The following is a 19,693-nucleotide window of genomic DNA, read 5'->3' as shown; positions in this document are numbered from 1 at the left end:
GGTTGACAGTGAGATGGCAAGTTGAGAGGTTGACTGCGGTTCTCGATCTTTCATACTTGCTTACTCCAGGCGCGCTCCTGCGAGAAGTCAAGATGCCAGTGAGTCGCCCGTCAACCCTCCTAGTGGCTTGAATCCGCTGACATCTCATTCACAGGCATACCACTCCATCTTCCTGGGCGACCAGGGCGTACAGCTAATAGGTATCCTGACCTGTGGATCTCAAACGACTCACAAATCCATTCTGTACTGACATCTGTAACTGAAAAGGCAACTTCCCGCTCCTCCCGCTTCGCACAAAAACCCGTGGTCCGGCCTACACGCTCCCCGCTCTGCCTCCCAATGTCGACCCCCTCGACGTCGACCCGGACTCGGAGTCGTACGACTGCCTCGACGAGATCCTGAGCCTGTTTCGCGCCAACACCTTCTTCCGCAACTTCGAGATCAAGGGTCCCGCAGACCGCATGCTCATCTACGGCATTTTGTTCTTGTCCGACTGTTTGACCAAAGTGAAGCCGAACATGGACTCGCGAGCGGCCGAGAAGGCCCTGATAAACGGTGCGTTGGAGCAGTTCAGCATTCCGGGAGAGCCGGGCTTTCCCTTGAACCAGGCGTATGAGGCACCAAGGGATAGAAACGAGGCTGAGGCTCTGAGGAGTTACTTGAGCCAGGTCAGGCAGGAACTGGCGATCAGACTGCATGCGAGGCTCTATGCGGATGGAAGCAATGTGCCGAGTAAATGGTGGTTGAGCTTCACAAAGCGGAAGTTTATGGGCAAGAGTTTATAGGACAAATATTGAGGCAACAGACAGCATGAGCGCGGGCCCCGTTATGGATGAACTCATGGCGAGAAAAGAGTGTTGATGTCTTGCGGTCCAAAATAAACTGGTTATTCGGCCGGTCAAATTTTATTTACCAGTCCCAACAAGCCATGCTCAATTTCCAACCGGTTCTTTTCTCATAGCCCATTCATGCCTGGTCGATAACAGCCTCAAGCGCAACTAGATGATCCTCTCCTGGCGCCACAGTCTCGACCTTCAATTTCTTTAGCGGCGATTGAGGCGTCTCCTCAGCGTCTACCGCTCTCTTCCCATCTTCCTCTTCACCTTGAACTGAACTTCCGGCAGACTTGTCTTCGACTTTGACCTTCTTCCCCCTAGGCGGTCTGCCTCTCGCTTCAACCCTCCCTTGTGCAGGCACCACCCTAGTGCCCACAAAGATATAGCCCTCTGCACCACCCCGTCCCGTCATCAACGGATGCGTCCGGCCCGGCAAGACCTGCCACTTCCTCACTCGTGCAGTCAGCACCATCGGCGCCAAAAGCAGCGTCGGATCAACCGGAAAATCCTCCGACGGGACATTTCGTTGTTCCAGCGGTGTGTTGATGAACGCCACCCGTCGTGCTGTAGAGTAGTAATCCGCCAATTCGACGAGAGGTTCGACGTTGGGGGAGTAGACCACCACCTGGCTCCCACCGGCCAACAAGGGCACGAGATGGCGCAACGTCGAGGTGGGATCTGTGAAACTCGCCACGACCAGGCCGTTGAAGCCGCCGGCCTGCGTCTCGTCCACGACAGTCTTGATGCGTTCCCACCGTCGTCGTTTGCGGAAGTAGGCACTCCTCCGGTTCGATTTCATCCGCGCAAGTTCTGCATCCGGGATCCTGGGAGGTTCTTGGTACGTGATGCCTGATGCGGGATCAAGTAGTTGTAGCCACGAGAGGGTCTTGAGGCGGGCGAATAAGGGGTGGGAGGCCGTGGGGGCGTTGGAGTCGAAGTTGAAGTATCGGAGCAAGCCTAGATTGGGCTGTTGATTCGCGTGCACCAGTGTGATTGTGTTGGAAGATGCGCTCATTGCCGAGGGGCGGTATTTCTGCCGGTGTGGTCTTCGATGTACATGCGTCGCTGCCTCATCGGGCCGTTCGTCGTCGATGTCTTCATCTTCAGCGCTGGCGGTCGCCTCTTCGTGTCCCAGGTCTGTCGGGTGCAGAATCCCCATTCTCTCCGCCATGGCTGCCACAAGCAGCCCGCCCGTGTCATCTACAACCAGATACCGCGAGCATGGATCCATGTCGACGAACACGGCAGAGTCTTCCCCAGCGGCGTGGACATTCGCCCAACATCCAACCAGGCCTACGGCTTCGTTCCTCATCTCCATGATTTTCACAAATTCCCGATCTGCCATCATCCAATCCACCAGCGTGGGCACGTCAAGCGGCAACACGGTGAACTGCTTCATGTACTTCTTGTGCTTCCTGAGCGTGTACTTGGCGAGCGAGAAGGCCGTCTTCTGATCCAGGGTGGAGTGGGATTGCATGATCTTGTCGATCAATTCTCTCCCGCTGCCCATGGTGTTGCGCTTGAGCGCTTCGATTTCGGTCATGGTCAATTTTTGGTTCGTGGGGTCGTCGTGGGTGTTGACGTTGGACTTGGGCGTCGGCTGTTGGGAGACTCCTACATCGTCCAGCTCGGTCACGGGCGTCGACACATCCCCGTCCGTCTCTGCCTGCTCCACCAGAGCAACGGCATGCAGCTCGGCAGCCTGCACGACTCGCAGCTCTCTGCCGTTCTTGACCTCGGATCGGTCAAGAATCTCAAAAGTCAGGTGGTAAGGACGCCCGATGATCTGGTTTGTGCGGAAAGACCCATATTTGCCCAGATTTATCACACTTTTTTTTTGGTAGACAGAGTCAGCGACAGCTCATTCAAGGGCCGTTTGGCTGATATCTGCTTCAGTGGCCTGACGGAAATTCTTCTTTTTTTCTCTTTTGGTGTGTTTCAAAGGAACCTACGTGTTTGGGACCATTTGTTCAACCCTGGTCTGGTCTGAGGGTAGCCGAATGGCCACATATTGATAAGGTTGGATGGCTGAAAAATCCATCTTGCCGCCTGATAGTGTACTCAGCGAGCTTGATAACGGACTTCAGCTTTTAATTGTCATTATCTCATGTGGACAGACGACATGAGTGAGCATTTGAAAATAGACTCCCGGAAATATTTTCATTTCATCAAAGACTTCGGCTGCGGGTCTGGCCTTCTTGCCGCTCTATTTGCCCAAGCCTGGCCCGGCTCAACTTCGGCCCAGCCTTGCTCTATCCTGTCTTGCCTGTTCCCATGGTATGAGGGACATACCACCTGATAGAAGAGATTGTCTATGGGTATAAACATGCAGAGCTCGCACACATCAGTCCTTACATAGAATGGACCTCGATGCCAAACTTTGCATAGGGAAAGTTTTCCAGACTGGCCAGATACTCTGCCCATCCGTCGCCAACCTCACCCAGCTGCTCTTCATCGCCAATTTTGACGAGACCAGACCTCCCAGCAAGCACCTCGGGCTTCCTGTCTCTGAACTCAGCATATAAGCCAGGGTGTGGGACCCACACGACTCTCATGTCGGCCCTCCGCCCGGCCTCGACTCCAGGCACACTGTCCTCAAAGACCAAGCATTCCTCTGGTGCAATGGGAGGCGACCCTTCCGAGAGCTTGGAATTGAGAATCTGCAGAGCGCACAAGTAGATATCAGGTGCCGGTTTCCCCCGACCCTTGCGCACCCGTGGATCGTCGCCCAAAACACGATGTTCCTTAGGTATTAACTCCAACAGGGCCTTGGACTCGGGCCGCACCACTTTGAGATCGTAGTTGTGCTTCGAGGTGCTGCTCGCCAGTGCTATCTCCACGGGCAGGCCGGCGGTGGTTCGAGCACTGTTTAGATCCCGGAGGAGCTTTTCGACGCCGGGCAACGGTTCACATTCGGCAAAGTGGATCTTTTGTTGCTCGCCCTGTTCTCTTGCATACTGCTCTCGGGAGATAGGCAGCTGGGCCCATTGATGAAAGACATCGCCCGTGGAACTGCCAGGAACGCCCATGAGCTGCGCTTTGACGGACCACGGGAGCCGCGGTCGGCCGTGTTTGAGAAGGACATTGTCAGCGCATAGGGTGTAGATGTCTTCGGTGTTGAGCAAGAGACCGTCCATGTCAAAGATACAGGCGCGAACCGGCGGGAAACTACAGAACATTTCCCATCTAGTTAGCTGATCGCCTAGATGGCGGCATTACTGAGGTTTGGTGGCCGGTATGGACGGAGTCGGGATGGTTGGGTTCACATCATGGAGGGGTGGAGATACAGGACAACTTACTCTGTCCGTGCCGGCATTTCGAAAAGGATACTTAAGACGACTCGCGCTTCGGTCAAGGCTCAATATTCTAGATTTTGCCCCGATTGCACAAGGCGTTGAGAGCTTCCCAATCCACAGTTGGGGCAGCACAGCCACAGCTCAGATTCCGGCTTAGTCTCTGTCAACGCACGCCATCATGCATGCAGATCCTGGCCCGAAGGGGTTGGTTCAAGGTCGTGGGAAGTACCGAGTACTGATGGAATACAAGGTACCTCTGACGGTATGCGCCACATGACCAACTGTTCCCCCAAGACCCTGGGGTGCCTGGCATACCTGGAGGTGGTTGTATGGAAGATGCAGCCACAAAACCAGGAACATGGCTGATCATGGCTGATGGTGCCAAATTGAGTGTGACGTCACAAGGCAAACAATGCCTGCGCTGCCTGGTGAACAAAGTCGCTGCGTTCAGTGATGCTACAGGCGCATTCCAATTCCCAGGGACAACAAGCGAGATCGTGTGACGCACTTTGTTCCTCATGGCGGTCATGGCATACAAGTTCATACAACACCCGCAATAGCGCAGTCAGCAGTCGCGCATACATCAACTCTGCTGTCCCTTCTCCATCACCCCAGCCGCATCTCATACCATCCACATTCCAATCCTCGCACGTCAGCCTCGTCAATTTGAACTCTCTATAGTACAAGCATCGTCATGTCGGACATTGCCAAAGGCGTCAGCAACTTGGTTGCCTCCATCTTCGAGATCATCAAGGGTATCTTTGTCACCGTGTACAACGTCTTCGAAGGTGCATTGAACGCGGTCATTGGTCTCCTCAAAAACACCTTCAACTTGGCTGAAGGTGTGCTTGGCTTCCTCATCGGTACGTTACCAGCATGCGTCTCGCCAAAAGCAAAGTGTCTGACTTTGAGAAGGAAACATCTTCATCATCGGAACGCTGTGCGCAGTCTACTTCGGGTATGTCTTGTACCAGCAACGTCAGGGCAAACAACCGGCTCCAGTCTCGAAGGTGGTGACGGGGAAGACTCAATGAGCGCAATTTTACACGAGCAGGTGGTTGAAAGCAAGTTGGGATAAGTAATCAGGCAACGGAAACAGCAATGGAATAGGTTGGAGGATAATGAGCTGCGGTTTGGTACGATGAGAGGCGTCGATGAGGGAACGCTGGAGTGAAAGCATGACGCGGGCCGAGGTCGGCACGATCAATCGCCGCTTCAACTGGAATTGCCAACAGACAACTGGCAAATGGGGCTGCTCGTTCTCGTTCTTTTGCTTCTTCAGTCAATAGCATCTAATTCATATGAAGAACTTGAAGAGAAACGAAATTGGTTCGGAAGTGCCAAGGCAAAACTGGACAATTGCCGAGGTTAATGGGGTGTCGCTTGAGTGGCTGCCATTGCGGCGTCTTCAACCTGCGCTCATTGAACTATTGTCTTGATCGCCGAACCTCTTCCCTCCCTTTAACCATTGCCATTCCCCTGCGTCTGCGCTTCATCATTCCTTCCGACTTCCTCCATTGATCTCCAATTCTCCATCCCGCACATGCGTCAAGGCCTGTGAGATACAAAAAGCGGGCACCTGTTACCTCTCCGTTCATTTCGGTACATTCCTTCTCCCTTCTCTTTGCTGATCTTATTCTACCCCTCCTCTTCTATCAACACCATCCATTGCTCCAGGTGTGCACAAAACTCCCGCCATCATGTCTCAAGTGAAGGACATTGCGCCCTCCCCTACCGAGGCCGACCTCGATTCACAATCATCCCAGTCCTCCGGTCCCGTCCAGCCTACCCCCGCGACCTCTGCTGCTCAACAGAGCGACAATATTGCCCATGCCTTGGCCGGTGCGGGCGGCGGCCTCCTGGCAATGACCCTGACCTACCCCCTGATTACCCTCTCGACCCGCGCACAGGTCGAGTCGAAGCGGGCTGATACTTCCACACTCGCAGCTGTGAGGCACATCATCAAGCGGGAAGGCCTGGGCGGACTCTATGCGGGACTCGACAGCGCCTTGTTCGGTATTTCGGTCACCAACTTCGTCTACTACTATTGGTATGAGTGGACCCGTGCCTTCTTTGAGAAAGCGGCGGTCACAGCGGGGCGGGCCAGCAAGAAGCTCACTACTGTCGAGAGCATGATAGCCGGTGCGATTGCGGGGTCGGCAACTGTGCTCCTCACCAACCCGATCTGGGTCGTCAACACAAGGATGACAGCCCGGAAGAGTGAGTCCGGGGAGGGCGAACTACCTGGTGGTGAAAAGAGACAGGTTAAGAAACCTAGCACCATCGGTACCTTGTTGAGCCTCCTCAAGGAGGAGGGGCCGTCCGCGCTTTTCGCCGGCGTGCTTCCCGCTTTGGTTTTGGTGATCAACCCGATCCTACAATATACCATATATGAACAGTTGAGGAACGTTTTGGAGAAGAAGAGGAAGTTTGGCCCTCGCGATGCCTTTTACCTGGGTGCTCTTGGCAAGCTGCTAGCGACTACCATCACTTATCCTTATATTACAGTCAAGGCCAGGGCCCATGTCGCCAACAAGGATGATCCTCGTGAGGGCATGTGGAAGAGCCTGAACAGGATTGTCAAGGAGGAAGGCTGGGCCGGATTGTACAAGGGTATGTCTGATCTATTCCCATTATTCTTGATGATAACTGACGGACTTTGTCTAGGCATCGTCCCTAAAGTCAGCCAGAGCGTATTGACCGCGGCTTTCCTCTTTGCCTTCAAGGATGTGCTATATGACATGACCGTGGCAATGCGCAGAAAGGCAAAGGCCGTCAAAGCATAAACCCAAATATCATGCACGAGTTGGGTTGAGCCATACGGCATTAGGGGAAGGACGTCTGGAATGTCTTGACATCGCCCCGTCACCATGACGAGACTGCCATCTATGGCGCAATGGCTCTCCTACAAATAGCATGAAATGCTATGTGAGCAGTGCTCCAGCAGGGGCTGGTGGAATGAGTTGTAACACAAAGCTATTTAAAGGCAAGCGGAAGAGAAGCCGGAGAGGGTTGTCGTCTGCGTCTCCAAAAGATCTGAAAGCTAAAGGACGCGTTCAGGAATAGACGACAGAGGTTCTACATGTATATCGAATACACCGCCACAAATTATAGCATCAATTTGAACAGATTAGCGCTATATTCTTAAAGGGCTGGCCTCTCCTCGATCACCAGGCTCAACTTCGGCTTGGCTTCAGCTTCAGCCACACCAGCCTGGATGTAGACTTCATCAACCATGTAGCATCCGTTTACAGATGCCCAAGCTGGACAAAAGGGCAATGAGCAAGATTTCCGGATTCTGGGATCAGGTCGATCCCGATACCTCAGCACTTCCCCATCAACTTTGTCCTCCGTGTAAAAAGTACTGCTCTACTTCAAAGTTACTACAAACCCTACCGCAAGACTATGCAACGTGGGAACAGGAACAGAAGGACGGCAGACCTCTGACTCTACGAAGTCAAGATCAAGAGTCGTATCAGATTCACGAGTATTCGGAACTCCGTCGGTGCGTCTCGGAAGGTCAATGCCACCTATGCGCCATCATCTGGGCCGAGTTGCAATCCGAGGCTGGATATGATCCGTTGGCGGAGCTGCGCCGCCTTGAGCATGAGGGAGTAACATTGACTGGAGTCCTGAAAGGAGGGGGCAAACTGTTTATCAACCACCGTCTTCTGACCTTTCGCATTGGGGAGAAAGAGTCAAATACAGCAATGCAGCTACTTATGTCCGCTGGTACGAGAGCTTGTTCGCCTCATGTAAAGACAAGCTGCTGATACTCAAGGGAAGAGCCACATACCGCACCCATCAAACAGGAGGTTGATGCCCAACTGGCCTTCTCTACCGACTCGGATGCTACCTTATCTCTTGCGGGCAAATGGCTCCGCGATTGCATTGAACAGGATTCGGCTTGCGGCAGTGAGAGGCAAAGTGCCGTATACGATAGGACATTGCCTGCAAGATTGATCCGCGTTGACGGCGAATGTCCTGGCTCACAATCAGCCCATGTCGTGGATACGAACGGGCTGTCTTCAGATACTGCTTACCTCACGCTCAGCCACTCGTGGGGAGATGGCAAATTTCTGAAACTGCTGTCGACGGATACAACACGGCTCTATTCTACCATTCCAGTGGACGAGTTGAGCAGGACTCACAATGATGCTCTGTCGATAACACGAAGACTGGGGTACCGTTATCTCTGGATTGACTCGCTCTGCATCATTCAAGACTCCGATGATGACTGGCGATCACAGTCCGCTCAAATGGCTTCAATCTACGGAAATTCAACATGTAACATCGCAGCAGAGAATCCTTCGGGGTCCGGTGGATGCTTCGTCCGCCGCAACCCCTTAATGCAACGACCCTGCCAATTGACTCACAGCAACGATCTGGATCCGGCAGAAGGAGTTTACGCCCATCGATATCACACTGCAAACTGGTCTGCATTCCCAGAGTATTATTGTTCCCCTTCCACACTCTTGACTCGAGCGTGGGTCCAACAAGAACGCATCCTGTCTCCTCGGGTTCTGTACTTTGGCGGCCCTGAAATACATTGGGAATGTTGTTCATTCCAAGCTTCCGAAGCGTGGCCAAATGGGTCGCCCAACGCAGACGACCATGGCTTTGACGAGGTCTATCCGCTCAAAGCAGCGTTTGAGTCCCTGATCACCCCGTTCACGAGCTGGGGACGTGACGACGTCAACGAGTTCGTCTACGAGCTGTGGCATAACGGAGTGTTTCGGCAGTATACCGCGGCCGACCTAACGTTTGAGAAGGACAGACTGGTGGCTCTCGCTGGCATTGCTGGAGTCATTCAGCGGCGCACAGGCATGACTTATGTGGCCGGGTTGTGGAAGGAATTCCTGCCCATGGACCTCATGTGGCGTAAAATGGATGTCCCGGTGCCAGGGCAGAAACGGCTCGACCCTTTGCCTTGGAAAGCGCCCTCCTGGTCCTGGGCATCGGTCAAAGGCCGTAAAAGGTTTGATCTCGGCGCGCTGCAAAAGCCTGAGGATGACAATGTGCTGTATTGCTCCCGTGTCCTGGAATGTGTTGTAGAGCCATTGGACGTCGCACAGCCGATACTGGGTGAGGTTTCAGGCGGGACCATAACCCTGACTGGCTTTCTTGCGCCTCTGATTAGACCCAGTCCGTCGGATACAGCAGAAGGTGATAGGTCAGAACAATCCAGAAAGCCGAAGGACATCACGCTGGATATTGATCTCCCGTCGTCAACGGAGCTGTTCTACTTTTGTCTCATGAAGACTAGGGACTACGAGACGACATCTACGAACAGAGGGCTTGTGCTGGCCAAAGCTGTGGCCGAGAAGGGGGAGGAGCCAAACTCCGCCAAGTATACTGGCAGATACGTTCGAGTCGGTGTGTTCATGAGTTCACACAAGAGTGGCATGAGCAGCATTTTTGAAGGAGTCGACGAGGCTTCCATCACTTTATGTTGATGGACTGGATTTCCTCGTGGCATCCTAAAAGGACGACGGAGGTCATTGCTGCAAGGGCAGCTTTCCCAAGCACAGATGGGTCATCCTCGAACCAGTTTCATGCACTTGACAAGGCTGGGCATTGCTGACCTCAGGTTACCATACTCGTGTTTTACTGGACCAGGAAAACAGCCCTGAGCAGCTTTGGTCTCCACACCCACGGAGGCGGATGTTCCGGGGAATGTGCATAGGTCGGAATATAGACTCCGCACAATACTTTGCTTACTCGGATATTTCTAAGGGCTTCTTCGAAGCGTCCTGCCCGCCTTGCACTTGACATGGCACCTCGACCAATGGGACCATAGGAGTATGTATTGCTCCCGCCAGCACTTTACCAATTCCAGCTCCGTAAACAAGAAGTTTCGTCCGTGAGGCTGAAGGGCAGATTCGGCCGAACCGGAATTCCAATGCTTAATGGCACCGATGCTCTCAGTGGTAACAGTATTTATGTCACATAAGTCCATCTCAGATGAAAATCCTCCTTCAGCAGCGAGGCACTTTGCCTGTACAACGTCTTCTGCAGCACAGTCATCATGTCCAAGCCAATTCGCGTGGGTTTCATCGGGCTCAGCTCCAACGAAAACATCCAGCTAGCCGGCGCATGGGGCAAGAATGCCCACCTCCCGTACCTGCTGCAGTCCCCGGACTATACCATCACGGCCCTGTGCAACTCGTCGCAGGAGTCGGCCAAGAAGGCGGCTGAGCTCCACGGCCTGGACACCGGCAAAGTCCGCACCTACGGCGACCCGGAGTCCCTGGCCCAGGACAACGAAGTCGACATGGTCGTCTGCTCCGTCAATGTCGCGCAGCACTACCACCTGATCAAGCCGGCCTTACTCGCAGGGAAGATGGTGTTTTGCGAGTGGCCACTGGCGTCAAACCTCGAGCAGATGCAACAACTGGCCGACTTGGCCGAGCAAAACAATCTCAAGACTATCGTGGGGTTGCAGGGCCGCAGGGGCGCCTATGTCGACGCGATCAGGAAGTTTATCGGCGACAAACCAGGCCAGTTAGGCGAAGTTCTCAGCACGTCCATGCTGGGGTACTCGTTGCTTCTAGGCATGGCGACGCCCAAGGAGATTGCTTACTTGATGGATATCAAAAGCGGAGGGAACATGTTCACCATCACAGCCATGCACAGTGAGTCCTCCCCACATGTATTGCTTTCTCTCAGACCAAAAAGCAGGTGCTTCAAGGGTGAAATATCAACGGTGGTTTCTCTTCAGCTAATTCCTTCATTGTTCAGTGCTCGACACCCTGACCGCCGCACTGGGCGAGATCGAATCCCAAAATACTCTGCTCAGGAACCGCCGCCCCACGCTCGCCGTGACAGACAGCGCCTTCAACGTCGTCGACCCGTCCTACCCCAACAGCACGCCAGACCACATCCTGATCCACGGCGTGCTCGCGGGTGACGTCCCCTTCAATTTCCAGGTCCGCGGCGGACCGCAGTTCCAGGACACGCCCGCATTCGACTGGCGCGTCTACTTCACCAGGGGCGAGGTCCGGGTCAGCGGCGACGAAGGAATGCTCTGGACGGCCGGCGGGATCAAGGTCCAAGTGCATGACTATGTGGCCAACAAGGTCGAGGATGTGGATTTGAATCAGGTGCTGAAGGAAGATGTGAAGGACGATGTTGCGTACAGGATGGGATTGCAGGCTCCGGCGGATAATGTGGCGAGGCTGTATGACGCGTTTGTAAAGGGGGAGACGAGCAAGTATCTGGACTTTAAGCAGAGTTTGAAGTGGGCAAGGTTCATCCACGAGGCGTATGCTGCCAACGGCTTCTAGAAGATAGCGCAAGATTTGTCTCTTCCAACCAGCGTGGAGCTGAGCTCTCTGATTTCAAGACGTTGGAGAATTAAGAATTTCCAAACAAATGTCCATCCAAGCACCGTTGCGACTGGAGAGCCAATCTTGGAACCCCACCGCGCGAGCCCAACAAACCCACCCTGGGGCTCTCCAGCGTGTCTAACCTTTGGCTCAGGTCCGCAGCATCCTCATCCAATGGCAAGGCGAGGCGGTAGTCGCAGCGCCTTTAGCGAGTTGCTGGGTAAGCGCAAGAGATATATGTAGCAGGCAAGGGAAGGAGAGCGCCTCATACAGTCTCCTTTGGCATATCCATAACTCCCCACCGGCACCAGATGGTCAATCGGCGAGCTATTTAAGCAATGACTTAGACCTACCAAAGGCATTGACACTCTTCGTAATCTATCTGTTCGGCTCGAGGTGGCGAGTAAACCAATCCAGATCCGTATCCAGCGTGAACTCGCTGAGATCAATCTCCATGGGAAACTCCTTCTGTCCAATCGTCTGATGCGACGACCGTGTAGTCGGGAGCAGGTCTGGGTGATTCCCGGCCGAAGCGAACGCATCGTAGCTGTTCACACTGGGAAGAATCGAATTCGCGTCCAGGTTCCTCGATGCTTTTTTGACATGAATAAAACCAATCAGCATCCTTACTCTTCTCACTAGGACAAAATCGTCGCCGTTCCGGTTGTGGAATTATGCGAGCAGCACTCAGATGGCTTGGGAAAGGGGGAAGGAAAGACTCACACAGGCTGAAAACAGCCAAAGCCAGCTGCGACAAATAGTCGACAATCCGCTGAACCACTCGATTCCCTCGGTCGAGGTTCTGCAAGGCCTCGATGGCCATGTTGAGGTAGATTGCCGAGCTCTCGAGAAATTTCCACTGCGACGAGGGTGGTGGTGGTGCAATGTCGCCGCCGTCCTCCGCACCGCCAACGGTTTCTTTGGGAGAAACAAGCAAGCCTGCGATGATGACTAGGCCGGCGTTGAATGCTTTTCGCCAAGTGTGTGAGTAGAAGAAACACGTTCTAGGGGGACCTCGATGCGGAAAAAAAGTTACAAAGGAAAGTGATAAATGCTTACTGTAAAACAAGGAATAGTTCCACGCTCCAAGAAGGTCACGGCGCCACCCATTGGAAAGCACCACTGTATGGACAATCGAGATGATGATCATGGCGGAATCCACGCAGTTTTCGACGCTGCTGATACACACCTGGCGCATCATATTCGTTTCGGAATCACCACCACCACCACTACTAGCGCCCCCTCCTCCTCCGTGAACGTCGAGCAATTTCTCCAGAATGGGCCGATGGAGCAGAATGTGCAGGTTGTGAAATCGAAGCGAGAGCACCAGGTTGAATCTCTCTTTGATTTTGTCTTTGGCTTCCAATTTGTCCAGGTCTTGAGAGCAGAGCGGGGTGCTACACACGCGCAGATTCTGCGAAGGGAGGATTTGGTTTTTCCACTCGTTGAGCTGTGTTTCCCCTTGGAGTGTCAGAGAGATGATTTCGGAGACGGGAAGATATTCTTCAAGGCCGAGGTTTTGTCCATAGCATGTGTCAATGATTTGGTACATGACACTATAGAGAGCTCTGTTTTTCGGGAGGACTGTTAGATCTGCGCTGCTGATCTCGGGTTTCTTGTAGTTTTGAATATACTTACATCGTTGCTCGGAAGTACATTGCATCCATCCGTCGCCTTGCGTCCGTGCTGGGGGTTTGTCCCACGACTTGTATGTCTGCGATGGGAAGCTCGAGCTTCACGTACTTTTCCGGAATCATACAGGCCCGGCCGTAGGTCATGCTCAATGTGCTTGGCAGGGGCGATTAGCCGAAGTAGATGCATATTGGGGATTGGGATGTTACCACCTACCGATCTAGGAGGATGCAGCCGAACCAGACGCGCTTTCGGATCTCGCTTTCTAGGGGTGGAAAGTCCCGATTTGTTCTTGGTGAATGGAGGCCTAGCTGCAATGCGGTCGTGATGGCCAGTCCGTGGACAGTCCAAGCACGCACTGACTTTTGAGTCCCTTGGAGATACTGGCCCACAATGAGCAAGTATTGTACTAAAAAATAGTGTTGTTAGTGTGCCATTTAAAGCAAATGCTGAGACTTTGCAGCTCATAAAGTATGAGAGTCGCACCTAGTTCAAGACTGATGTTGGTTCTTGATTCCCTCTCACACAGACCATTAGCTCTCTGATAGTACACATCGGATTCTGCAATCCTCTCTTCCGAGGAAGTGTAGCCGTCAACAGTCAAGGTGGTAGCCATGGCGAGAATCATATTCAGTAAACCGAGCCAAGTTCTCCGTGCCATTGTAAAATTCGTGCGTTTCAGCTGAAAGTACGTTTCGCAAAAGGATTCCTCGTGGATGAAAGGCAACAGTTGGCCGGTCTTCTGGAAGTACTCCTTGATAAGCCTCCAGGTGTAAGCATCAGGTGGCAGCGCGTAAATGTTCACACTCCTCCGCGAGTGACTTAGATTACTCTCATTGATCTCGCCGTGCACGTAGTGTGGACGACTGACTCGCATCCACTCAGCGCCGGCTGTTGATGAGTTTGTTGTCCTGGTCTGGATAGTTTGACTCTGCCCGCTTGCCTTGGCGAGCGCCAACGATATGTGGCGCACAAAAGCGACATTGGACGACGGACCTTTAGCTGCAGTGAGGAACCGGACACACTTGGGTAGGAGCTTCTAAATCGAAGAGGGGGTCCCGTACCAAAATAACCACAATCTTCTTCATCTGTGAACTTGATGGCTCCCATTCCGTCGATGGCATCTTCACTGGTATCAATTTCGCCCATTTCGGCGTTCGCTGAGTACTGGGTCGACCGTTCCGGAGGCACCGTAGAGCCTGGTGCAGAAGGCAGAGAGCTATTCGCAAACTGAGAATCGGTATGAACCGCCGACCTGGTTTGTTGCAGTAGTTTCATACTACTTTCCATCTCTTCAAGCCTTTGTTCTAGCCGTGACAAGTAACTAGGTGAGAGGAAGACAATTAGCGATATGAGCAGCCGCGGAGTTCATCAAGCATACCTCCTTCCCACAGTGAGGGTTGTTGTTGTCCCAGCTTGTTCATAAGAGCACTCACATCCCATCTCGTTGCAGAGGGAGCATTTTGGCCGACCACCGTCACACTGTAGGGCATCAGCGTGGCGCAAATGTGAAAGGGAAGTCCAATCCCCAGGAAACCACTCACGCGCGACTTTCTGTGTCTGCAATTGCTGCATGCCAACGCGATCCTGCGTCGTTTGCTCGGACGACCAGCTGATCCCCATACGTCTTTCTGAGCAGGCATTGACCTCTCCCGAGATGGCGAGCTCCACTCCTGCTCAGCATCATCTGTTTGAGATGCCATGCCACCCTATTAGCTGGAGCACTGGCCCCCTGCCTCTTGAGATGGGAACGCACACTCGACGTCGGCACCCCGCAATAATGAAGGTGGACGGGAGTTCGGTCGACGGGAACGTCGGGGAGGAGACGGATATTTAAGTTGCACATCTCATTCCGAAGAATGCGGAGAAAAATCGGCGCTGACTCTGGGGTTCGTTCCTTCCCCTCGCCGCCTCTATTTGCCGGACATATGCACAGCCTTGTTCAAGTTGTTGGAGACACCAACGAAACTCTCTGAATGCTTGGCTGGACCTACCCAGAGAGCACCCAGCGCTCGACTACTGTATCTGAACGGGCTGGGGCCCCAAGGCGCCAGGCCTGACGTCTGTCTACCTACCGGGCAACTGCGCGGTGGGCAGAGGGATTCCACACTTGTCCAATGATCCGGTCACAAGGCTGACGTGATTGAACGAAGTCGGCAGAGGAAATTTATGTATCGGCTTGATTTTTGGCTGTGCCTCTACTAACATTTCTAACGCTTCATAGTGATGCTTTTGGCACTCTTTCCCATTTGCTAATGAAACCCAGCAGTTCCCGAGCGACCTCTTCCTTGTGCGTCCAGCTCAGAAAATGGACTCCCCCAGAGAACTTGACCAATCTGGCCTCGGTCGCATTTGTGAAGAGCTTGATCTCTTCCTCCGCGTTCTTGACACTGAAAACGACATCATCCGTGCCCTGAGTTTCTGTCAGTACAAGGCAGATCAATCCGACGGTGAGGTTCACATACCTGTAACCACAGGACGGGACAGCGGATATACGGCAATCGCTCGTGCAACCCATCGCGGCCAGCGAGATTGACCGCAGCCTGGCAGATTCTTCTCTTCCCAGAGTCTCCACTGTAGTTGCTTTTAATCGTCTCGGCCCAAAAGTCCTTGGTCTTTTGGTCGACCGTCTTTCCGAACCCGATGTCCATCAAAAAGTCGCAATATCCGCTGCCTGGTTCGAAGTCGTGAGCTGGAGTAAGATCGCCGGCCAATGTTACAAGACCCGAAGTCGCTCCCGGGCCATCCCAACAGCCAAGGTCGCGGCTTCGTGGCGACTCAGAGTCCATCGACGACCCGATAGCGATGATGCCTTGAATCTGTACATGTGTGTCAGTAAACTCTTGCGCTTGGGCCAATCAGATGAGGTTGCATACCCTCTCTGGCGCGAGAAGTGCCATTCTCGCAGCGATGAACCCGCCCTGCGAGGTTCCCGCGGCAAACACCTTCTCGACTCCGAGCTTGTCCAAGGCCTGGAGTGTCATGATGGCAGTATCCCAGTAGGTGTATGTTTCTGCCTTCTGCGGAAACGTATGCCCATGCCCCAAAGGCTCCAGCGCTATAAGATTGGCTGCCTGGAGGAGAGCTTCGTTCTCAAACTCAGGCAGGTAGTAGTCGGCCGTAGTGGTAAATGGATTGAACAAGACAAGCGTGGGCTTGGAATGATCCAAAATCTCTCGCGACGGACGATAGCCCACCTGGATCCCTCCCAGGTGGGACACACGAAGGGTCTTTCTCGGTAGAACCATGGCTGCTGCAAGGATGTGAGTCCGCTCTTCGTACAAAGTCCAGATGCTTCAATGGGGATGCCGCGAAGTATGGTTCAAAAATGACTTCGTACAGAATGCTCTTGCAGTCCATTTCTCTCCGGAGGAAGTCTTTTGCATTAAGTACGTAGCATAATATCTGGAAGACTGGGGCCCCACGCAACTCCGGTGATCCTCCGCGGACAGAAGGACAAGCTTGTGGCGACGGGGCCGCATATCACTTTCCCTATCTCCCCGACTACCGACCTTGGACCGAAGCACATATGATGGGACTATGTATAGAAGAGAGTATATTAAGGCATAAACAAGGCCACGTTAGATGGCGGGAAGCAATCAAGTTTGTCTATCAGAAGCATTCAATCTAAACGACACGTCACTTCAAGTGTGTTCACCTAGTCTTAAATCTCGCATTTCTTCGTTTTGTCCATTCACAAAACACTAACTACCATGGTAAGCCGCCGCTACGTCTGAGAACGAACAGAAGATCTAATCGAAACAGGCTCATCACCGAGATATTCATGTTGGTATCGTGGGAGCAGGCATTGGCGGCCTTGCAGCAGCCATTGCCTTGCGACGAGCTGGAGCTCAGGTGACGGTCCTCGAAGCTGCGAAGGAATTGGGCGAGGTATATCTCCCCTTCAACGCAAGAATCATCTCACAGACTCCGACTGAGCATATTGAGTTGTAGATTGGTGCCGGGATCCAGATGACACCTAACGTATCAGTGCTCCTGCAGCGGTGGGGCGTTGACACTGTGATCGGCAAAAACCTGGTGCAGTTTGAGGAACTAAATATGCGCCGCAAAGACGGAACACTCGTTGGCCACACCAAGATCCCCATCTTGGAGCGCAGCCTCGGTCGTCCCTGGTGGGTTGTCCATCGTGCCCACCTTCACGAGGGTTTGGCGACCGTTGCGCGGGCCTTGGGAGCCGAGATTATAATCGACGCCCAAGTTACAAGCATTGAGTACCAGAGCTCAGACACGGTGACGGTGGAGACATACAAGCACCAGACGTACAGTTTTGATCTCCTTGTCGGCGCAGACGGAATCAACAGCGTTACCAGAAAGACTTTGTTCCCGAATGTCCAGCCGGAGCCCCCGACGACGAACTGCGCATATCGAGCCATCGTGCCTTATGATAGAATTCGACAAGATCCGGTCGCAAGGGAATTGATCGAGAAGAAGACGATGGAAGTATGGATGGCTGAGAACGCCTATATCATTACCTATCCCATCAGCGATGCGAAGCTCTTCAACCTCGTCTTGTCACATCATCGCCCGGAGAAACTACGTGCTACACAGAACAATGTCCCAATCGAGGAGCTCTGGAACGAGTACAAGGACTTTGATCCTCGTATTAAGCGCATTGTGGACATGATAGACAAGACTGTAAGACTCTATTTGAGTTTTGTGGGAACTGATGCACTGAACTGACCTTTCTCTCCTTTAGTCTCGCTGGCCCCTGATGGTCACCGGACCCATGAGCTCGTGGTCGTCTCCTCGACAAAATGTCGTGCTCATGGGAGATGCCGCCCACTCCATGGTCAACCACATGGCCCAAGGTGCCGCGACTGCCATGGAAGATGGGGCTTTCCTAGCTCGATGCATCGCCAAAGTCGTCCAGGGCGAACTCCCAATCGACGAGGCCGTCACAATTTACGAGCAAGAGCGACAACCCAAGGCTTACATGAAGCAGCAAGTCTCATTCTTAAACGGTGCCATCTGGCATTTGCCAGACGGGCCCGAGCAGCGCGCCCGAGACGCTGCCATGGCACCAGAGCTCGAGGGCAAATACTACGTCCGCAGCAGCAACCTCTACGGTGACCCACAGACTGTCCTCGAAGTCTATGGATACGACGCCGAGGAGCACGCCGAGACTGCTGTGAACAGATATCTCAGTGAAGGCAAGGAGCGAGCTCACCCCGAGACTGGCGTGACGGAAACACTGCAACGTAAATATATGGACTGGTTTGTGGCCCAGAAAGAGGCCCATTTAGAACAAGCTCAGCTTCAGTCAAGGTTGTGATTCTTCATATTCGTCTGAGTTACTTAGCTTTAGAGGCGTCATAGATAGCACTGGCATAGATGGATTTATAGCTTCATTAGCCTCGCTGCAATACGCAAAGAATTAATGTTATGTTATAGGTGATAAAACCGATTGAACCTCTTGCTGCTGTGAGAGGTTCGCCAGTGTCCCGATAGTTGTTTTGCCTCTTTCTGCTCTCTCACGACTTAATTTCCCCGGGCCACCAACTAACCAGGATGTCGGCCTTTGGCCAGTTGGGCAAACCCTGTCGCAAATGCTAGAAGAGCGAATACGTATACAAGCATCCTAGAACGCTATCAGTGCCTTTTCTATTCTTGAACATAAGCTCGGTATGAGTCCATCTTACCAAACTGTCCATGCCTGGGAAACAATTCGGGGCATCAAGCCGGGCCAGATCCCCTTTCGTTGGAAGACGTCCATCAACTCGTAGGCAATGGGAGAGCCAGCGACTAAAATGCTGACAAGTAGGAGTGATGGGTCATTAGACACAAGAGCCCATTCGTTTCTGGTAAGAAGAGCCAGAAATGAGCTCATAAAGAGGACTGGTAGCAACATTTTTGCAAGCAGTGAGATCAGTATCAGTGTTGACAGGTCATCTTGGAGCTCGCCTTGTGCAGATGTATATGACGCCGTGGCATTCCGGGCAGCGCGGCCACCTATCACGACCAACCATATTTCGATTGCGACATCTGCTAACTGAGATGTTGCGCTGACGAAGGAATTTTTGATAAAAGCATCGCTCGTGAAGAAAGCGTCCTTGAGTGCTGGAACGGAGCCAACGATGGCGGCCGCAATGAGGCTTGCGAAGGAAGGCGCCACCAATAGGCCGAAAATTCTGCCTGCCCGTGTAACGGCGAGAGGTATCGATGACATTGCAGCGCCGATAGGGCGTGGCAAGCACTTCCCAGTATTCTGCATAAGTTTTTTCGCGTTTTGTCCAGCTGCTTTGACCCATCCGATAATGCGTTTCCCCCAATCAGGCCAAGATGGGCCGGACTGAACCCTAGGAAAGATACGGAGCTCCCCTTCTCTTTCTAGCGAGGGTGACGAGAGTGAGTCGCATGATGCTCGATAACACATGGAGACTCCATGGTGAGAAACCGGTAATACAGCACTCCCGGCGGACTCCGCGGCTGCTTGTAGCTGCTTTGAGCTAGATCGGATGGTTTCATGGGCTATCTGTTCATTCAACGAAGCTGAGGCCGATCCATTGGAGCCTAGGATAATCTGGCTGCGCAGACAGTTCTGAAAATTATTGTTGAGCTTGAGGCTCGGGTCCGTGGTCCT

General features: G+C 53.1%; 11 protein-coding genes across 11 annotated transcripts; 6 read left to right on the top strand and 5 right to left on the bottom strand.

The window, feature by feature from the left end:
• Positions 1-92: 92 nt before the first annotated feature.
• Positions 93-785, top strand: Z520_05968 (uncharacterized protein; the record flags this gene model as incomplete). The annotated part of the gene is made up of 3 exons (XM_016776471.1): positions 93-98; positions 155-200; positions 268-785. The coding sequence occupies 3 exons, from the start codon at positions 93-95 to the stop codon at positions 783-785; spliced, it is 570 nt and encodes a 189-aa protein (XP_016632790.1).
• A 181-nt stretch (positions 786-966) lies between these two features.
• Z520_05967 (uncharacterized protein) lies at positions 967-2,877 on the bottom strand (the record flags this gene model as incomplete). The annotated part of the gene is made up of 2 exons (XM_016776470.1): positions 967-2,665; positions 2,789-2,877. The coding sequence occupies 2 exons, from the start codon at positions 2,875-2,877 to the stop codon at positions 967-969; spliced, it is 1,788 nt and encodes a 595-aa protein (XP_016632789.1).
• Positions 2,878-2,996: 119 nt separating this feature from the next.
• On the bottom strand, positions 2,997-3,973 carry Z520_05966 (uncharacterized protein; the record flags this gene model as incomplete). Its single annotated transcript, XM_016776469.1, has 2 exons — positions 2,997-3,102; positions 3,192-3,973. The coding sequence occupies 2 exons, from the start codon at positions 3,971-3,973 to the stop codon at positions 2,997-2,999; spliced, it is 888 nt and encodes a 295-aa protein (XP_016632788.1).
• An 853-nt stretch (positions 3,974-4,826) lies between these two features.
• Positions 4,827-5,166, top strand: Z520_05965 (uncharacterized protein; the record flags this gene model as incomplete). Its single annotated transcript, XM_016776468.1, has 2 exons — positions 4,827-4,995; positions 5,048-5,166. 2 exons carry the CDS (start codon positions 4,827-4,829, stop codon positions 5,164-5,166), a joined length of 288 nt encoding a protein of 95 aa, XP_016632787.1.
• Positions 5,167-5,832: 666 nt separating this feature from the next.
• Positions 5,833-6,918, top strand: Z520_05964 (uncharacterized protein; the record flags this gene model as incomplete). Its single annotated transcript, XM_016776467.1, has 2 exons — positions 5,833-6,745; positions 6,800-6,918. 2 exons carry the CDS (start codon positions 5,833-5,835, stop codon positions 6,916-6,918), a joined length of 1,032 nt encoding a protein of 343 aa, XP_016632786.1.
• Positions 6,919-7,410: 492 nt separating this feature from the next.
• Positions 7,411-9,588, top strand: Z520_05963 (uncharacterized protein; the record flags this gene model as incomplete). Its single annotated transcript, XM_016776466.1, has 2 exons — positions 7,411-7,864; positions 7,919-9,588. 2 exons carry the CDS (start codon positions 7,411-7,413, stop codon positions 9,586-9,588), a joined length of 2,124 nt encoding a protein of 707 aa, XP_016632785.1.
• Positions 9,589-10,160: 572 nt separating this feature from the next.
• Positions 10,161-11,418, top strand: Z520_05962 (uncharacterized protein; the record flags this gene model as incomplete). Its single annotated transcript, XM_016776465.1, has 2 exons — positions 10,161-10,767; positions 10,874-11,418. The coding sequence occupies 2 exons, from the start codon at positions 10,161-10,163 to the stop codon at positions 11,416-11,418; spliced, it is 1,152 nt and encodes a 383-aa protein (XP_016632784.1).
• A 420-nt stretch (positions 11,419-11,838) lies between these two features.
• Z520_05961 (uncharacterized protein) lies at positions 11,839-14,776 on the bottom strand (the record flags this gene model as incomplete). The annotated part of the gene is made up of 9 exons (XM_016776464.1): positions 11,839-12,053; positions 12,184-12,429; positions 12,520-13,028; positions 13,099-13,248; positions 13,309-13,501; positions 13,579-14,088; positions 14,157-14,399; positions 14,474-14,574; positions 14,637-14,776. The coding sequence occupies 9 exons, from the start codon at positions 14,774-14,776 to the stop codon at positions 11,839-11,841; spliced, it is 2,307 nt and encodes a 768-aa protein (XP_016632783.1).
• Positions 14,777-15,310: 534 nt separating this feature from the next.
• Positions 15,311-16,340, bottom strand: Z520_05960 (uncharacterized protein; the record flags this gene model as incomplete). The annotated part of the gene is made up of 3 exons (XM_016776463.1): positions 15,311-15,505; positions 15,558-15,911; positions 15,969-16,340. 3 exons carry the CDS (start codon positions 16,338-16,340, stop codon positions 15,311-15,313), a joined length of 921 nt encoding a protein of 306 aa, XP_016632782.1.
• Positions 16,341-16,805: 465 nt separating this feature from the next.
• Positions 16,806-18,385, top strand: Z520_05959 (uncharacterized protein; the record flags this gene model as incomplete). Its single annotated transcript, XM_016776462.1, has 4 exons — positions 16,806-16,808; positions 16,858-16,983; positions 17,047-17,748; positions 17,810-18,385. The coding sequence occupies 4 exons, from the start codon at positions 16,806-16,808 to the stop codon at positions 18,383-18,385; spliced, it is 1,407 nt and encodes a 468-aa protein (XP_016632781.1).
• Positions 18,386-18,748: 363 nt separating this feature from the next.
• Positions 18,749-19,279, bottom strand: Z520_05958 (uncharacterized protein; the record flags this gene model as incomplete). Its single annotated transcript, XM_016776461.1, has 1 exon — positions 18,749-19,279. One exon carries the CDS (start codon positions 19,277-19,279, stop codon positions 18,749-18,751), a length of 531 nt encoding a protein of 176 aa, XP_016632780.1.
• Between the last annotated feature and the right edge of the window lie 414 nt (positions 19,280-19,693).

The sequence above is a fragment of the Fonsecaea multimorphosa genome (assembly GCF_000836435.1).
Source record: "Fonsecaea multimorphosa CBS 102226 unplaced genomic scaffold supercont1.10, whole genome shotgun sequence".
NCBI classification, from domain to species: domain Eukaryota; kingdom Fungi; phylum Ascomycota; class Eurotiomycetes; order Chaetothyriales; family Herpotrichiellaceae; genus Fonsecaea; species Fonsecaea multimorphosa.
This window is presented reverse-complemented; position numbering and strand designations above follow the sequence as displayed.